The 16,642-nt window shown below is 33.7% G+C and overlaps 1 protein-coding gene across 2 annotated transcripts in view; it reads right to left on the bottom strand.

Annotated features, from left to right (window-relative positions):
* The window catches only part of LOC127698940 (acetyl-coenzyme A synthetase 2-like, mitochondrial), a 345,845-nt gene that overhangs the window by 167,949 nt on the left and 161,254 nt on the right, over positions 1-16,642 (bottom strand). For both annotated transcript variants that reach the window (XM_052202708.1, XM_052202709.1), the window contains exon 9: positions 1,111-1,223. In XM_052202708.1, coding sequence (XP_052058668.1) covers positions 1,111-1,223 — 113 coding nt within the window. The remainder of the gene's footprint in view (positions 1-1,110; positions 1,224-16,642) is intronic.

Genomic DNA, 16,642 nt, shown 5'->3' with positions numbered 1-16,642 from the left:
TTTTTTGTTCTTCAGTTTAGTAACTTGAATTGTGTGATACATGTAAGTGCAAAATAACTTAAAAGATGAATTTTGAAAATGCAAATTGTCATACAGATGTGAAACATATATGTTCAATTGTAAAATTCTATCTTAATACTTTTAAAATGTTCTTATTTGTTAAAACTGGTTGAAATGTTTATACCAAACAGTTACTTTCTGTTGATTTTTTTTTCATCGCTAACAAAAAGTAATGAAATTCTTTTATGTATATTATGTGTATTATATATACACCTGAAATTATATTTCACAAAAACAATGCCATCTATGACAGTTTTATCACAAAGGATGCAGAAATTATCACCGTAGCTAGTAAGATATCTGAACCAAACCTGTGTAATGTCAATTTTACAGATAAAATTACAAATTTGACAAATTTCATTAAATGAATGTTCACAGCCACTTAAGTTTTATGTTGGTTTTATCTCAACAGTAGTTGTCTAAAACTTTTCAATTTGAGGGATGTGTGTAGGTCTGAATAATCAGTTAATTACAAATGTAAATATGTGATACAAATTGTGTGTAGTTTTTTATAGGAAGAAAAATAAAAATTTACCTTTTTTTTAAATAATAATAATAATGATAATAATAATAATAATACATGTAATAATAACTCTTTATCTAAAGAGGGTTACACAGTTAGCTGACACAACAATTCGAACTTGGTCTGTATTTTGTGGTAGTAAGCATTGTGCATAAGTTTCATAACAATTGGTTAAGGCAAACTAAAGTTAGAGAACGGAAACGAAAAATTCAGCAATTTTTCCATTTGTAAAGGGGCATAACTCTAGAACGGTTTAAGTGACGCCACCAAAATTCAAATTTGATCTGTGTTTTGTGGTAATAAGCATTGTGTATAAGTTTCATAAAATTTGGTTGAGGCAAACTTAAGTTAGAGAACGGAAACCAACTTTGGGACGTACGTACGGACGGACAAGGGTAAAACTTAATGCCCCCTTCCGCTACGGTGGGGGCATAAACAAATTTTCATTTAAGATGTTCCGTTGCACCATGCTTGAAGTAAGAATTACACTGTGTAAAGATAATCCAATTACAGGAGAGCAAACTTACATTTTTATCAACAAGGGCAGGTTTGATACCAAAGAATGGTCTCATTGGCATAGCAGGTAATATTTCAGCTCCTTCCTCTGATGGTCTAGGTGATATAGCAATTCCACCAGTCTCTAGTTCGTGAAAAAAAAGGAAATATATATACAACATGCAGAGACATATACAAGAAAACAACATGTACAAAATTCTTTTATGATTTGCATATCTTCAAATACTGGAGTGTGATTAGAAAGTTGGAATTTATTTTCTTGGTCTAGATTTCAATAGACCATGTTGCCGAAACTTCTTTAGTTACCATGCAAAAATATCGTTGATTTCACTGTGAGATATTCATGTGCAATATACATGAATGAAAATACTTGGGATCTAAAAAAGGTGAAATTTAAAGAATGTTTTGGTTTGGAATTCCTCGATTGTGAAATAATCGAATGAGACAAATCTACCGATTGTTAGAATAATGAGACAAATCTACTGATTTGTATCAGCAACATGTCGAGTGTCACATGTGGAACAGTAACAGCTTACCCTTTCGGAGCACATAATTTATTTTTGGTGGGGTACATGTTGCTCAATCTGTTTTATTTATGCTATGTTTTGTGGACTCGGTCGTCTTTTCATCGTTTTCCGTATAAACTTATGAGATTCGAACGTCATCTGGTAATTTCCACCTCTTTTCTTTCATAAGAACAAGATTTCTACGCTGCAGCCAATTGTCTCCAACACTGTAAAAATGAGTAATTAAATTGGGTGCCCAATGTTTCATTGTGGTACGAAAGTCAAAATATGGCCAAAGACCCAGAACTCCCAAAATAATGGTCAAATCAAAATGACAGTCCAACATGGTCAACTTTACGTGGATGCATACAATCCTATCAAGTATGAGAGCTTTCTGTGAAAGAAGAGTTGCGTTCAGAAGGTGACACTATAACTATACTCCAACTCCTCTTTATCCTATATGTTTGGGTCGAAATGACGGTATGATATGGTCAAACACACATGATGGTAACCAATACTACCAAATATGAGTGGTTTCTGTAAAAATGTCGTAGAGGAAAAGAGTTCACCACATGTAATTGTCACAATACTCCGAAAAATGGTCACAGTCCAATATCTTCTGTAATCAAAGTGATCTGAATCTTTAATGGAAAGATTGGAGGAATTATGGGTATAATTTCCATCGTATGTTACTCTCTCATTGCAGCGATGGTGGACAAGAACAACTTGCAATAGCACATTGCATATTTGTTAATTGCATAGCTACAGATCTTTAGTAAGATAAGCAATTGTTTAGTGGATAAAAAAGCTTAATAGAGGTCAATGTCGGTGGGTCACTTAATTTTCATTATAAATTCTTTTAAATTGCAACTTAATATCTATATTTTTTTTTCTGAAGAAATTACCTAATTAAAAAAAATAATCATTGCAGTTTCTCAATAACCCTGGGACTAATGGAAAACGTGACTTGAAGCTATAAAAATAAGAAGATGTGGTATGATTGCCAACGAGACAACTCTTCACAAGAGACCAAATGACACAGAAATTAACAACTATAGTTCACCGTAAGGCCTTCAACAATGAGCAAAACCCATACCGCATAGTCAGCTATAAAAGGCCCCGAAATGACAAATGTAAAACAATTCAAACGAGAGAACTAACGGCCTAATTTATGTACAAAATAATGAATGAAAAACAAATATGATACACAGAAACAAACGACAACCACTGAATTACAGGCTCCTGACTTGGGACTGGCACATTCAGAACGTGGCGGGGTTAAACATGTTAGCGGACACCCAACCCTCTCCCTAACCTGGAACAGTGGTGTAACAGTACAACATAAGAACAAACTATCAAAATCAGTTGAAAAAGGCTTAACTCGTTTGAAATAAGTTTTCTACAGGTACAACCAAACTTCAAAACCAAATCTTTATATCTATGGAAGAATTTAGTAAAGGTTTTAAGTAATTTGTGGTAACGAAATCCCCGACTTAATAATTTACCAGTAATACATAGATTATATTCATTGAAATCCAAAACGTCACAACAGACACGGGCATAGCGAACGAGTTGTGATATATAAACACCGCAAAATGGTGCCGAAGGAATATCATAGTCCAAAAAAGAAAAATTAACAATAGGGAACGAAAATCGGCACTTTTGTCGTAAATTTTAGAATAGAGTTTCTGGTGTAAAACTGAAATATCTAAATCTAGGAAAGGATAGTTATTACCGTTTATATTTGATTTATTTAAAGTAAGTTCCTTTGGGTAAATTTCGGTAGTATATTTAGAAAATTCTTGATTATTTAACGAAAAAATATCATCAAGATAACGGTAAGTGTTGTTGAATTTATCAATTAAATGCAATTTAGACGGGTCTTAACTGAGTTTGGTTATAAACTGTGATTCATAACAATACAAGAACAAGTCTTCTTTAAGGGGCGCAATTGGTGCCCATAGGAATACCTACAACCTGTCGATAAACTTTATTGCCGAAACGTACATAAATAATACCGAGGAGAAAATCAACAGCTTCAATCATCTCATCACACCTGCAGTAAGTATATCTAGCATATTTACCTTTCTCATTAGAGAACAAGGCTTTAAATGTGTAGCAGCAAATATATTTGCATTCAGATTTATCAAACGACGATTTGATTAAATAGAAAAACTTTTGTTTTGATAAAATTGTATGGTAGTGTAGTGTAAAGAGTTGAAAAGTCAAAACTGTCAACAGAATCAAAAGGACCATCAAAAGCACGTAATTTATCTAAAACATTTAAGAATTTTTTACACTCCAAAATTAGTTATTTCCACTATTTTGATATATTTTATTACAAAAGTTAATATAAAGTTCTTGGATAGTAGTTAAGGAACTAGTTAAAAGCACTGAAAGATTAGTTGTAGAACACTTACTAGATGCAGAGATGAAACGATATTTTACTGGTTTTTGTGTAGTTTAGGTAAATAAAGGCAACAGTAGTATACCGGTGTTCAAAAGTCATAAATCGATTGAGAGAAAACAAATCCGGGTTACAAACCAAAACCGAGGGAAACACATCAACTATAAGAGGAAAACAAAGGAACAACAGGAACACCGAAGTGCAACAAACACAAACGCCAACACACATAGAAACGAACTATTTGATAACAACTGCCATATTCCTGACTTGGTACAGTACATTTTAAGAAAAAATGGTGGGTTGAACCTGGTTTCATGGCATGCCAAACCTCCCGCTTTATGACAATTTTAAAAAATATCGCTAAAACACTACGTGACAGAAATACAGCACAAACACACGCAAGAACATTCATAACAGAGAAACGCACAAACAAATAATATAATAGTCAACACAACATGCAAACCACAGAACAACAACGAACATATTCCATCAACGAATGAAAGAACCTTAGTGAGCGCGCTCACATACCCCACGTCCCCACATTGTCATTGGAGAAATAAAATAAGTGTAAGAAAAAAAAATTGTATCAGAAAAAAAAATTGAATCATAATTTCCTGTCAATATGCAGATCTACATAGTATGTCCTTATTATCTACACAGTTTCATGAAATTCTGTTGTGTGGTTTGAGAGGAGTTGCGATGACAAAAGGTTGCAGTAGTATATTGGGCAAATAAGTTCAAAGGGGCGTAACTCCTGGAAAAAAAATTGAATCGTAATTTCCTGTCGATATGCACATCTACGTAGTATGTCCTTATTATCTGAAAAGGTTTCATGAAATTCTATTGTGTGATTTGAGAGGAGTTGCGATGACAAAAGGTTGCAGTAGTATATTGGGCAAATAAGTTCAAAGGGGCGTAATTCCTGGAAAAAAATTTGAATCGTTATTTCCTGTCGATATGCACATCTACGTAGTATGTCCTTATTATCTGAAAAGGTTTCATGAAATTCTGTTGTGTGGTTTGAGAGGAGTTGCGATGACAAAAGGTTGCAGTAGTATATTGGGCAAATAAGTTCAAAGTGGCGTAACTCCTGGAAAAAAAATTGAATCGTAATTTCCTGTCGGTAAGCACATCTACGTAGTATGTCCTTATTATTTGAAAAGGTTTCATGAAATTCTGTTGTGTGGTTTGAGAGGAGTTGCGATGACAAACTGTTGCAGTAGAACATTAAAGTAAATAAGTTCAAAGGGGCGTAACTCCTAGAAAAAAAATTGAATCGCAATTTCCTGTCGATATGCACAACTACATAGTATGTCCTTATTATCTAAAAAGGTTTCGTGAAATTCTGTTGGGTGGTTTGAGAGGAGTTGCGATGACAAGAAACAGGACTGACGGACGGTAGTATATTGGGCAAATAAGTTCAAAAGGGCGTAACTCCTGGAAAAAAATTTGAATAGTAATTTCCTGTCGATATGCACATCTACGTAGTATGTCCTTATTATCTGAAAAGGTTTCATGAAATTCTGTTGTGTGTTTTGAGAGGAGTTGCGATGACAAACTGTTGCAGTAGTACATTAAAGTAAATCAGTTCAAAGGGGCGTAACTCCTAGAAAAAAAATTGAATCGCAATTTCCTATCGACATGCACAACTACATAGTATGTCCTTATTATCTAAAAAGGTTTCGTGAAATTCTGTTGGGTGGTTTGAGAGGAGTTGCGATGACAAGAAACAGGACTGACGAACGGACGGACTGACACTGACACTATGTCCTTTTTTCATATCTTCCAAACTTAACCTGTGAATGATTGTTCTTTGGGGGGGATTTCTATGTTTAGGCATGTAATACTTATGTTCTCACTCCTAATGATGTTTTTTTTTTATTTTTATACAAAATATTATATATGAAACTGGGTAATTTTCACACCAATTAACTTAATAGAATTTGTTTATTCTATTGTCATAAGATTTAAGAATTATAATTTTTGAGGCAAATTCTTTTCATAATTTAATTCTAGAAAGTTCCCTGATTTTTAAAATCTAATGACATAATGGAAAGAAAGAGGAATGCTCAAAGGATTTTCAATGAATTGTAGTGTGAATCAAAAGTTATATATAGGTAAAGGATTAAATCTATCATCTGCATATAATTTTAAAGAAATGGACATTTAATTTTTATGTTAAACAAATGTAACAATTACACATGAAGATATACGTATCAAACATCTATCTGATACTAATGAGGTCAAGCATTGTGCATTTAGAGATCTGTCATGTTATGCATTACCTCGATTGTTATGTAATGTGGTCAATTATGAGAATTCTGTAAAACAGAACCAGAGAAGTTGCGTTCACGAGGTGTCATTGTTACAATAATTATAAAACAAAGTTACATACTAAGTAAATGCCGTAACAAGAGTGCACACGCTAAAATGTCTCGCATTCTTTACTAACTATTGATATTATGTTGATAATCCTAAATATAAAGCTTTACTACAACTATCACATAAACTTAACATGATCCACGAAAATGAGGTCAAGGTCATATAAACCAAACGAGAAATACATGTACACCTTACAATCATTCAATACACTAAATATAGTTGACCTATTGCTTATAGTTTCTAAGAAACAGACTTAACCAAGAAAACTAAACATTGACCAATGAACCATGAAAATGAGGTCAAGGTCAGATGAACCATGCCAGGCAGACATGTACAGCTTACAATCCTTCCATACAACAAATATAGTTGACCCATTACTTTAAGAAAAACAGACCAAAACACAAAAACTTAACACTGAGCAATGAACCGTGAAAATGATGTCAAGGTCAAATAAAACCTGCGAGACTGACATGTACATTATAAAATATTTCCATACACCAAATGTAGTTGACCTATTGCATATAGTATTAGAAAAAAAGACCAAAACTCAAAAACTTAACTTTGACCACTGAACCATGAAAATGAGATCAAGGTCAGATGACACCTGCCAGCTAGACATGTACACCTTACAATCATTCCATACACTAAATATAGTAGACCTATTGCATACAGTATTAGAAAAACATACCAAAACACAAAAACTTAACTATAACCACTGAACCATGAAAAGGGGGGTCAAGATCCGATGACACCTTCCAGTTGGACACGTACACCTTACAGTCCTTCTATACACCAAATATACTAGACCTATTGCTTATAGTATCTGATATATGGACTTGACCACCAAAACTTAACCTTGTTCACTGATCCATGAAATGAGGTCGAGGTCAAGTGAAAACTGTCTGACGGGCATGAGGACCTTGCAAGGTACGCACATACCAAATATATCCTATTACTTATAATAAGAGAGAATTTAACATTCCAAAATATCTGAGCTTTTTTTTCAAGTAGTCACTGAACCATGAAAATGAGGTCAAGGACATTGGACATGTGACTGACGGAAACTTCGTAACATGAGGCATCTATATACAAAGTATGAAGCATCCAGGTCTTCCACGTTCTAAAACATAAAGCTTTTAAGAAGTTAGCTAACGCCGCCACCGCCGGATCACTGTCCCTATGTCGAGCTTTCTGCGACAAAAGTCGCAGGCTCGACAAAAATGGTTAAATCAAAATGACGATATAGCACCGCCATGAGAATATGGCGACACACAAAACTACCAAGCACGAAAGCCTTGTATCAAAAGGTCTCTGCGAATAATGGTTTTCAAACTTGGAATGCATTTCGCATCGTGTGTAGGAAAAGGTTCTGTAATTTTAGAAATTATCTGAAACTCCTTTGAATGTCAACTTGTGTAACTATATAGCAAATGCAATCATGTTAGTGGCTGTCGCAACTTACAGTTCATACTTTTTCATGTATTTGTCATCTGAATGGTTTTGTTTGTCCTTAGAAGATGGTTTACACTCAAGTCTAGTTTTTATTCCCTGAATGGATGTTTTAAGTGAATATTGCACTAAATGTTATCGCAAAATTTTGTCCAAAATTTATTAGGGAAATAAAATAACCAAGAGTGCACATGCTATAATGTCTCGCCTGCTTTATTTATCATAATTGAATTTATGTTGATAGTCTATAATATGAAGATTTTAAAACAAGTATCACATACAGTCACCATTATCAATGATCCAGGAAAATAAGGCCAAGGTCAGATGAACCGCGCCTGACAGACATGTAAAATCACTCCAAACACCAATATAGTGGCCCTAGTGCTTACACTACTAGAGATACAGACCAAACACAAAAACTCCACACTGATCAATGAAGCATGAAAATAAAGAGGTCAAGGTTATATTACCACTGCCAGACAGACATGATCACCTTTCAATTATTCCATACACCAATATAGTTGAACTATTGCCTATAGTATCTTATAAACTGACAAAACCACAAAAAGCTTAACATTGACAAATGAACCATGAAAATGAGGTCAATGTTATATGAACCTTGCGAGACAGACATGTACACCTAACAATCATTCCATACAACAAATATAATTGACTTATTGCTTATAGTATCTGATAAAATTACAAAACCATGAAAACTTAATATTTACCAATGAACCATGAAAATGAGGTCATGGTCATATGAAACCAGACAGACAAGTGCACCTTTCAATAATTCCACGCACCAAAAATATAAACCATATTGCTTAAAGTATCTGAGAAAAAATACAAAACCACAAAAAATAAACATTGTCTGTATACGAATGTGTCCATAGTACACGGATGCCCCACTCGCACTATCATTTTCTATGTTCAGTGGACCGTGAAAGTGGGGTCAAAACTCTAATTTGGCATTTAAATTAGATAGATCATATCATAGGGAACATGTGTACTGAGTTTCAAGTTGATTGGACTTCAACTTCATCAAAAACTACCTTGACCTGAAGCGGGACAGACGGACGAACGGACGGCCGAACAAACGAAAGGACTCACAGACCGAAAAACATAATGCTCCTCTTCTATCGTAGGTGGGGCATAAAAATCGAGACGACCTATTCTTAAAATTGTAAACAAATTAGTAAAAATCTTTGAACAAAAAAACCTTCTTTTTAAAAATTTTATCTTTTAATTTTTTAACCTGTACAGACACAACTATAAGTTCGTTATATTCACGAAACGATAATATTTCTATATTGAAAGTTCACGACGTGATAAAAGCAGACCTGCTAACTTGAAAACTAAGATGTGGAAAATAGGTATTTGTTGGGAAATTGTAATATGCTAAGGACTATGTGGACCACTCCAAAAAATGGTGATTTAAAAGAGCTCCAGATTTTTTATGTACATGAATTTTTCCAATATTTGTATGCAACAAATATTAACATTGTTTAAATGTCAGTTTCACAAGCTTTTAATTTAATTATCTCAGCAAATATTGAAATAAAACATATTTATTTGCATGTAAATTTCTAATAACACAATTTAACAAATACTTTCTTTAAAATGTACGATTGTTGTTTCGAAATAATTTTTAATGAATATCGTCACCGGCATTATTTGACTATTGGTTTTGTCGACTTTTTATAATAAGGGTAATTTTTCTGTTGTTCTTTTGTCATCGGTTTTGCTACTGTTATCTATTATAGTTTCTGCCAATAAATAAAAATAAATGAAAAATAGTTTTTCAAAGGCAATAACCCTTATAATGGGTGAATTAACGATTTCAGTTATTTATTAGATATTACTTTGCTGAATATATTTGCAATTCCAGCATTAAGAAATTTTTGTTTACTTCCTTTTTTGTTATTTTGCTGTTTACACTTTCAAATTTGTGCATTTTCCCGTTCATTTCTAATATCACATTGCTTATGTTATAACGACTCAATAAGAGCTGATTGTTCAATGACGTAACTTTCGCCGAATGACATCGTTTCAACCGGTGTAAGTCAATCATAAAAAGAGCTCAAAATGGTCTAAACAAGTAAATAGACAAAATTTGTTAAAATGGTAATGTAAGGGAAATGAAAGAACCTTAGTGAGCGCGCTCACATACCCCACGTCCCCACGTTGTCATTGGAGAATTAAATAAGTGTAAGAAAAAAAAATTGTATCAGAAAAAAAAATTGAATCATAATTTCCTGTCAATATGCACATCTACATAGTATGTCCTTATTATCTACACAGTTTCATGAAATTCTGTTGTATGGTTTGAGAGGAGTTGCGATGACAAAAGGTTGCAGTAGTAAATTCGGCAAATAAGTTCAAAGGGGCGTAACTCCTGGAAAAAAAATTGAATCGTAATTTCCTGTCGATATGCACATCTACGCAGTATGTCCTTATTATCTGAAAAGGTTTCATGAAATTCTGTTATGTGGTTTGAGAGGAGTTGCGATGACAAAAGGTTGCAGTAGTATATTGGGCAAATAAGTTCAAAGGTGCGTAACTCCTGGAAAAAAATTGAATCGTAATTTCCTGTCGATATGCACATCTACGTAGTATGTCCTTATTATCTGAAAAGGTTTCATGAAATTCTGTTGTGTGGTTTGAGAGGAGTTGCGATGACAAACTATTGCAGTAGTACATTAAAGTAAATAAGTTCAAAGGGGCGTAACTCCTAGAAAAATAATTGAATCGTAATTTCCTGTCGATATGCACAACTACATAGTATGTCCTTATTATCTAAAAAGGTTTCGTGAAATTCTGTTGTGTGGTTTGAGAGGAGTTGCGATGACAAGAAACAGGACTGACGGACTGACGGACGGACGGACAGACAGACGGACGGACAGACGGACGGACAGACGGACGGGTCAAAAACATTATACCCTCCGCAACTCGTTGCGTGGTGTATAATAACTGATATAAGGAATCATTTTCTAGTTTCTGTTATAATTGCATTTTTGTAGATATTACACTGTTTATCATGTTTGACCTTTACAATTTCTCCCTTTTAATAGAGTTTTCGAGATAATAGGCAATACTAAAATTTATCAAAATCGCCATTTCGCAGTTATCATCTCCTATAAGAAGTCAGCTGCTCAATTGGGTAGATTAAAAAGCGGTTAGAACTTGAAATTTTGAGAATTTCCTGTTAAGCCTTCTCAATCTATAAATTTGTCAATTTATTAGGAAAGTACTTGCATTTTATCCCTATGTTCTATTTTTAGCCATGACGGCCATGTTGATTGGTTGGAAGGTTACAAAAAATACAAATGTTTTAACAAGTACCATAACCATCATTATGATTAATTGGGTGGAAATTGGTCCAGTTGTTTCAAAGGAGAGAATGATTTGAAAGGGTTAAGACGTTGAAGGTGGAGGACAATACCGTATGAAAGACGACACATGGCAAGTGAAGGTAACAACACCCATGGCGTATAGGGTCAAAACATCACCATTGTATTTTTTTAACGAAATCAAATATGTTTATTCAAGCAATTCCTGATATATAAATACCTAATTAGCACCAGTTGCATACTTAAGTACCCCTGTATATTTAACAGTCTCACTTGACCAGAGAAAATATCAAATGAGTTTAAAGGGAAACTTCGCAAAAAAATAATAAATTGATATTATGTTTATTTTGTATATAAAAGCACAAATTCATAAATATTAAAACTTTATTCCCCTAGATAAGAGATGAGCATCGATTTTAAATTGAAATTATCAATTCTCTACATGTCGCCATTTTGACGGCTTGCCGATTAAAAAACCACGTGATATCTATAAACCACAAAGTACCAAAACAAGCAGGGACTACCGCAGTTGTAATTCAGTGTCGAAATCACTTGTCAGGCGTACGGTTGTTTTAAACCGACAAGGTAACAGTGGCGGATCCAGAACTTTTCATAAGGGGGGCCCGCTGACTGACCTAAGGGGGGGGGGGGATCCCGCTCCAGTCATGCTTCAGTGATTCCCTATATAATCAACCAAATTTTTCCCACAAAAGGGGGGCCCGGGCCCCCCAGGCCCCCCCCCCCCCCCCCCTGGATCCGCCTATGGGTAATGACAAAAGCAATCGCAGTTTCCCGATCAAAAAAAAAGTGAATTATACCAAACATGTTGTACTACCTATCGGCAAATTTTTTAAACTAACTTGATACGGAAAATGTTTAAAAAAAAAGGTTTAAGAGTCGGAAAAGTCGGCCGATTGGACATTTTTCTTTCTCTTAAATAACTATGGTCTGTCGTTTTTAAACGTTTATGAAACAAGTAAATATATAGGGGAATTACTTTAGAGCAATTACTTTTCTGGATTCTCTCAAATATTAAAGTCATAATTAACTAGCGGTGTTCCGTATAAAATTGTTTTCAAAAATCTAATTTGGTCATAAGTCTTTTATGCAATACATTTATTCAAGTCTGTCCTTTAATTTCATCATCAGCATGGCTAAAGGAATTATTGCCAGAGGTATTGTGAGGTGACATGTCTAGGTATTCAAGCGATTTCCTGTCGGGCTTAAAACACTATGTTACACAATTACATAATGCAGGTTCATACATCGCTTCACTAGTTCCTGATGAAGGTAAATCCAGAAAAGCGCTTCGGACGTATGAAATTATTAAACGTGTTGTTTTAAATTTTTTCACTACTGACCATATCAATGTACACGGCCGGTAACTTGGGACTTTCAATTTAAAAACTATCATATGTAATATACATCATGTGTACATTTTTTGTCTTGATTCCGACAGTGATATACTAGTCATTGCTAAACTCATATGTGTATACAATTCTACAACCACTTGTTTATGAATGACATTTCTGGTGTAAAGAATGATATATATGAAAATCCAAATGATTCCAGCTGAAGATTTGAGGAAATAAAATCTATTTAGATACTTCCTAGGGTAAAATTTGGAATTATGTAAATATATACTCGTTGTCAGTAATTATGGAAAATTTGAAACATAGCCTATATATATTTTTCACAAAAATGTATGCACTTTATGGTTTATACAGATAGAAAGTTACGGAACTATAGATAGTCACAATTTAAAATATATATTGAAAATATGAGAGAAAAGAATCATATAAATTGCATACATTTAGCATATTTCTGTACATATAAGGAACGGGTATACGAAAAATTTCTCAAATGTTGTTGGGGAAAAATACACACATTTGGTATATAAATATAAAAAATACACACATTTGGTATATAAAAATAAAAAATACACACATTTGTTATCGTATAGTTTGTTTCTGTGTATGTTGCATTGTCGTTTGTTGTTTGTTCACTTCAGTGTTTCTGTTGTTTCGTTGTCCATATGTACTATATTGTATTGCTTATTTGCGTAATTCTCTGTCTGTAATGTTGTACTGTATTCATGTCATGTAATGGTGTCATTTTAGTGTTATATTTAACATTGCCATATAAGTGCGAGGTTTGGCTAGCCACAAAACCAGGTTCAACCCACCATTTTTTTCTTAAAATGTCCTGTACCAAGTCAGGAAAATGGCCATTGTTATATTATAGTTCGTTTCTGTGTGTGTTACATTTTAATGTTGTGTTTCTGTTGTGTCGTAGTTCTCCTCTTATATTTAATGTGTTTCCCTCAGTTTTAGTTTGTAACCCGGATTTGTTTTTTTCTCAATCGATTTTTGAATTTCGAACAGCGGTATACTACTGTTGCCTTTATTTGGCAGGGGCTGCTCTGGCTCCAAAAAAAATTGAGCCAGAAAAATCGCCAGATGCTATATTTTGTCGCCAGTTTAGAAAACTTGGAGCCAACTTTAGAGCCAGCTAGAGTCTTGATTTCCTCTACCAAAATTGAAACCATGTTCAATTTAAATTTCTTATGCATTGTATAGGAATAAAAATATAACAATAAAGATTAAAACAAAGCAGCTGTTTTCCCACAAAATAGCATATTGTATGTTTTTAATTGAATGTTTATGTCTCCAAACAGTGACTAATGGGACTTAAATAATGACTCCATATAATTGATCAATGTTCCTGTCCTTATAATTAGCTTAGGTCTGTATATGCTACAGAATAGAGAAAATGTTTTAAATTAAAAAATAAAGAATAGAAAAAAAAAATGGGAATTAAAGGAAGAAAAGAGAAAAATGGGTGTTTAGATATACAGAATAGTGAAAATTTGTATAAAAAATAAAGAATACAGAAAATGATGACCCAGGCACCCTACCCATCCTGCTACCAAGACCCTCTTAACTTTGCCAATAACTCAAAATACCTCCTAAACCTATAAATTCTAAAGTCAGAAGTATGAAGACATATTTTGAGTAGGTATCTCAATACTAGGAAAAAATAAAATTGAGTTATCTTTCTTTATTCGGGTGTGCTCTTTTTTCGGAGTATTATACACAGTAGTCAGTAGAAGTGAATACGATCAACAATGGCTGCCGGTTTTTGTTATTTTCGTATCAAAAGTGAGGGCAGGCAAAGGCAAATTACGTCTGAATTTACCATTTTTTACGGAATACAAGTAAAACAATGTTTTTTAGCACGTTTATTATGGTTTTTGTCTTTCTGTCAATTATGTTTACTTCATGAAACTACTGTAAACGTTGCAAAATGTGTGGCCGTATGAAAATTTCTTCAAATGAAATGACAAATGCCGACTGACCGATTCTATTTGAATGAACTAATGTTGATGATCATAAATGACCCATCGATAAACGGATTACCTGTAACAACAGATTATGACACCTGTTGTAACCGTTGATTAGCTTGGGGTCGTAAAAAAAGTCATAAACTTGTCGCCAGGTAAAATTTCGTTCAATTTCTTTTTTTACTTTAACCATTTTAAATGACGATCGATAATATTACCGTTACAGTAAAAAATTTAATTGACATAGGAAAATTTTGGCGCCAGAAATATCGTCATCAGCCGTATTTTGTCACCAGATGAAATCAAATATCGCAATTTGCGACATTGGCGAAGCCCACCGCTGTCCCTGCATTTGATATATAAATATAAAAAATACACACATCTGGTAGAAAATAAAGTCTCACCAACTACAGCATTTCATATATAATTGTCATTCTTGGTTGAAATGATGAAAGGAGTCATAAAAAAATGTGCATGTACGCTGTGATACGTAGGGGTTATCCAACTCCCTAGAAAATGTGTATAGCCGCAGTTGCATAGTACACACCATAAATCTATTTCCAGTTTATTTGTCATTTTTATAGGTTAAGTCAGAAACATATATATATCTGGTTAACAACAAAATTATATTTCAATTTTTGAATTTGATGTGACTTACCGTTCATCTTTTTTTTCCTTTGGGGGAGGGGAAAGGAGGGTTTACGTTTAATTGTAGAGTCAGTTTATGATTCTAACTTGACTAAAAAATAAAAATCACTGTTCCAAAAGGGAATTTAAAAAAACAATTCGCTTCTATCGAAAGTTACAGATGAAAAATGTACATTTACAACAACAAAAATAGTTCCTATATGTAATTTAAAAACTAAATTTTAGGTGAGTAAAAATTGTTTAGTCAGAATTTAAACCATTTAACCCACCTAGGATACCTTTTAAAAGATGACTGGTGATGCTTTACAAACGTGATAATTTCTGTGACATTGTACATTCTGTTTAGGTAGTGATTTACCTTGACATTTTCGGGTATTACAGCGGAACTTCATGTATATTACCTGTATATGTCAAGGTACCGTCCCATGACGTCTCACGTATATACAGGTTTATATTTATATTGGCGTTCAATACCTATTTATGATAATAAGGTTGTATGACATTCACAATTCTGCATGTTCTGTATACCAAATTCATATTTTATTTTCAGACCGAAAGAGGATATGTAATTTTTGAAGGAAACATTGACTATCAAATTAATTTCAGTGTTTTTAACTAGAATTAGATTATCGAAATTTAAAAATACTGCTTGTCCACTAAATAAATATAACCCTTTCGAATCATGAAAACTTCCGATTTTATAAACTCCTCATTTTGAAGTTGATTGTAATACAGTTACAGTGGGTTTTTTCTTAAACAATGCGATCTAACAGTTCTGAATCATAAAAGATTTCTGAAATCAAAAACAGTTTGTTCTATTGGATAAAAAAACTATAGGCTCTAAAGAGCCTGTGTCGCTCACCTGTATTTACTGAGGCTTTGGAAATCATGTAAAATAAGGTTAAAATCATAATTAATAGTATTAGATATTAGATATTATAATGATATCTAAGATAATAACAAAAAACTGCAAAATCTTTGTAAAATTACTAACTCAGGGGCAGCAACCCAACAACGGGTTGTCGGATTCGTCTGAAAATTTCAGGGCAGATAAATCTAAATCTGATGAACGTTTTTGCCACCTTGTCAGATTTGCTCTAAATGCTTTAGTTTCAGAGATATAAGCCAAAATCTACATTTTACCCCTATGATATATTTTTAGCCATGGCGGCCATCTTGGTTGGTTGGCGGGGTCATCGGACACATTTTTTAAACTAGATACCCTAATGATGATTGTGGCCAAGTTTGGTTAAATTTGGCCCAGTGGTTTCAGAGGAGAATTTTTTTGTAAAAAGCTAACGACGACGGAAATCGACGACGACGACGACGACGACGGACGACGGACGCCAAGTGATGAGAAAAGCTCACTTGGCCCTTCGGGCCAGGTGAGCTAGAAGGAAGATCGTTAGCTGAAGTAGCCTGAAGAACGGACAGATACAGCCACGTTCCACCAAAAGA

This window comes from Mytilus californianus, unplaced genomic scaffold (assembly GCF_021869535.1).
Source record: "Mytilus californianus isolate M0D057914Y unplaced genomic scaffold, xbMytCali1.0.p SCAF_4, whole genome shotgun sequence".
Taxonomy (NCBI): domain Eukaryota; kingdom Metazoa; phylum Mollusca; class Bivalvia; order Mytilida; family Mytilidae; genus Mytilus; species Mytilus californianus.
This window is presented reverse-complemented; position numbering and strand designations above follow the sequence as displayed.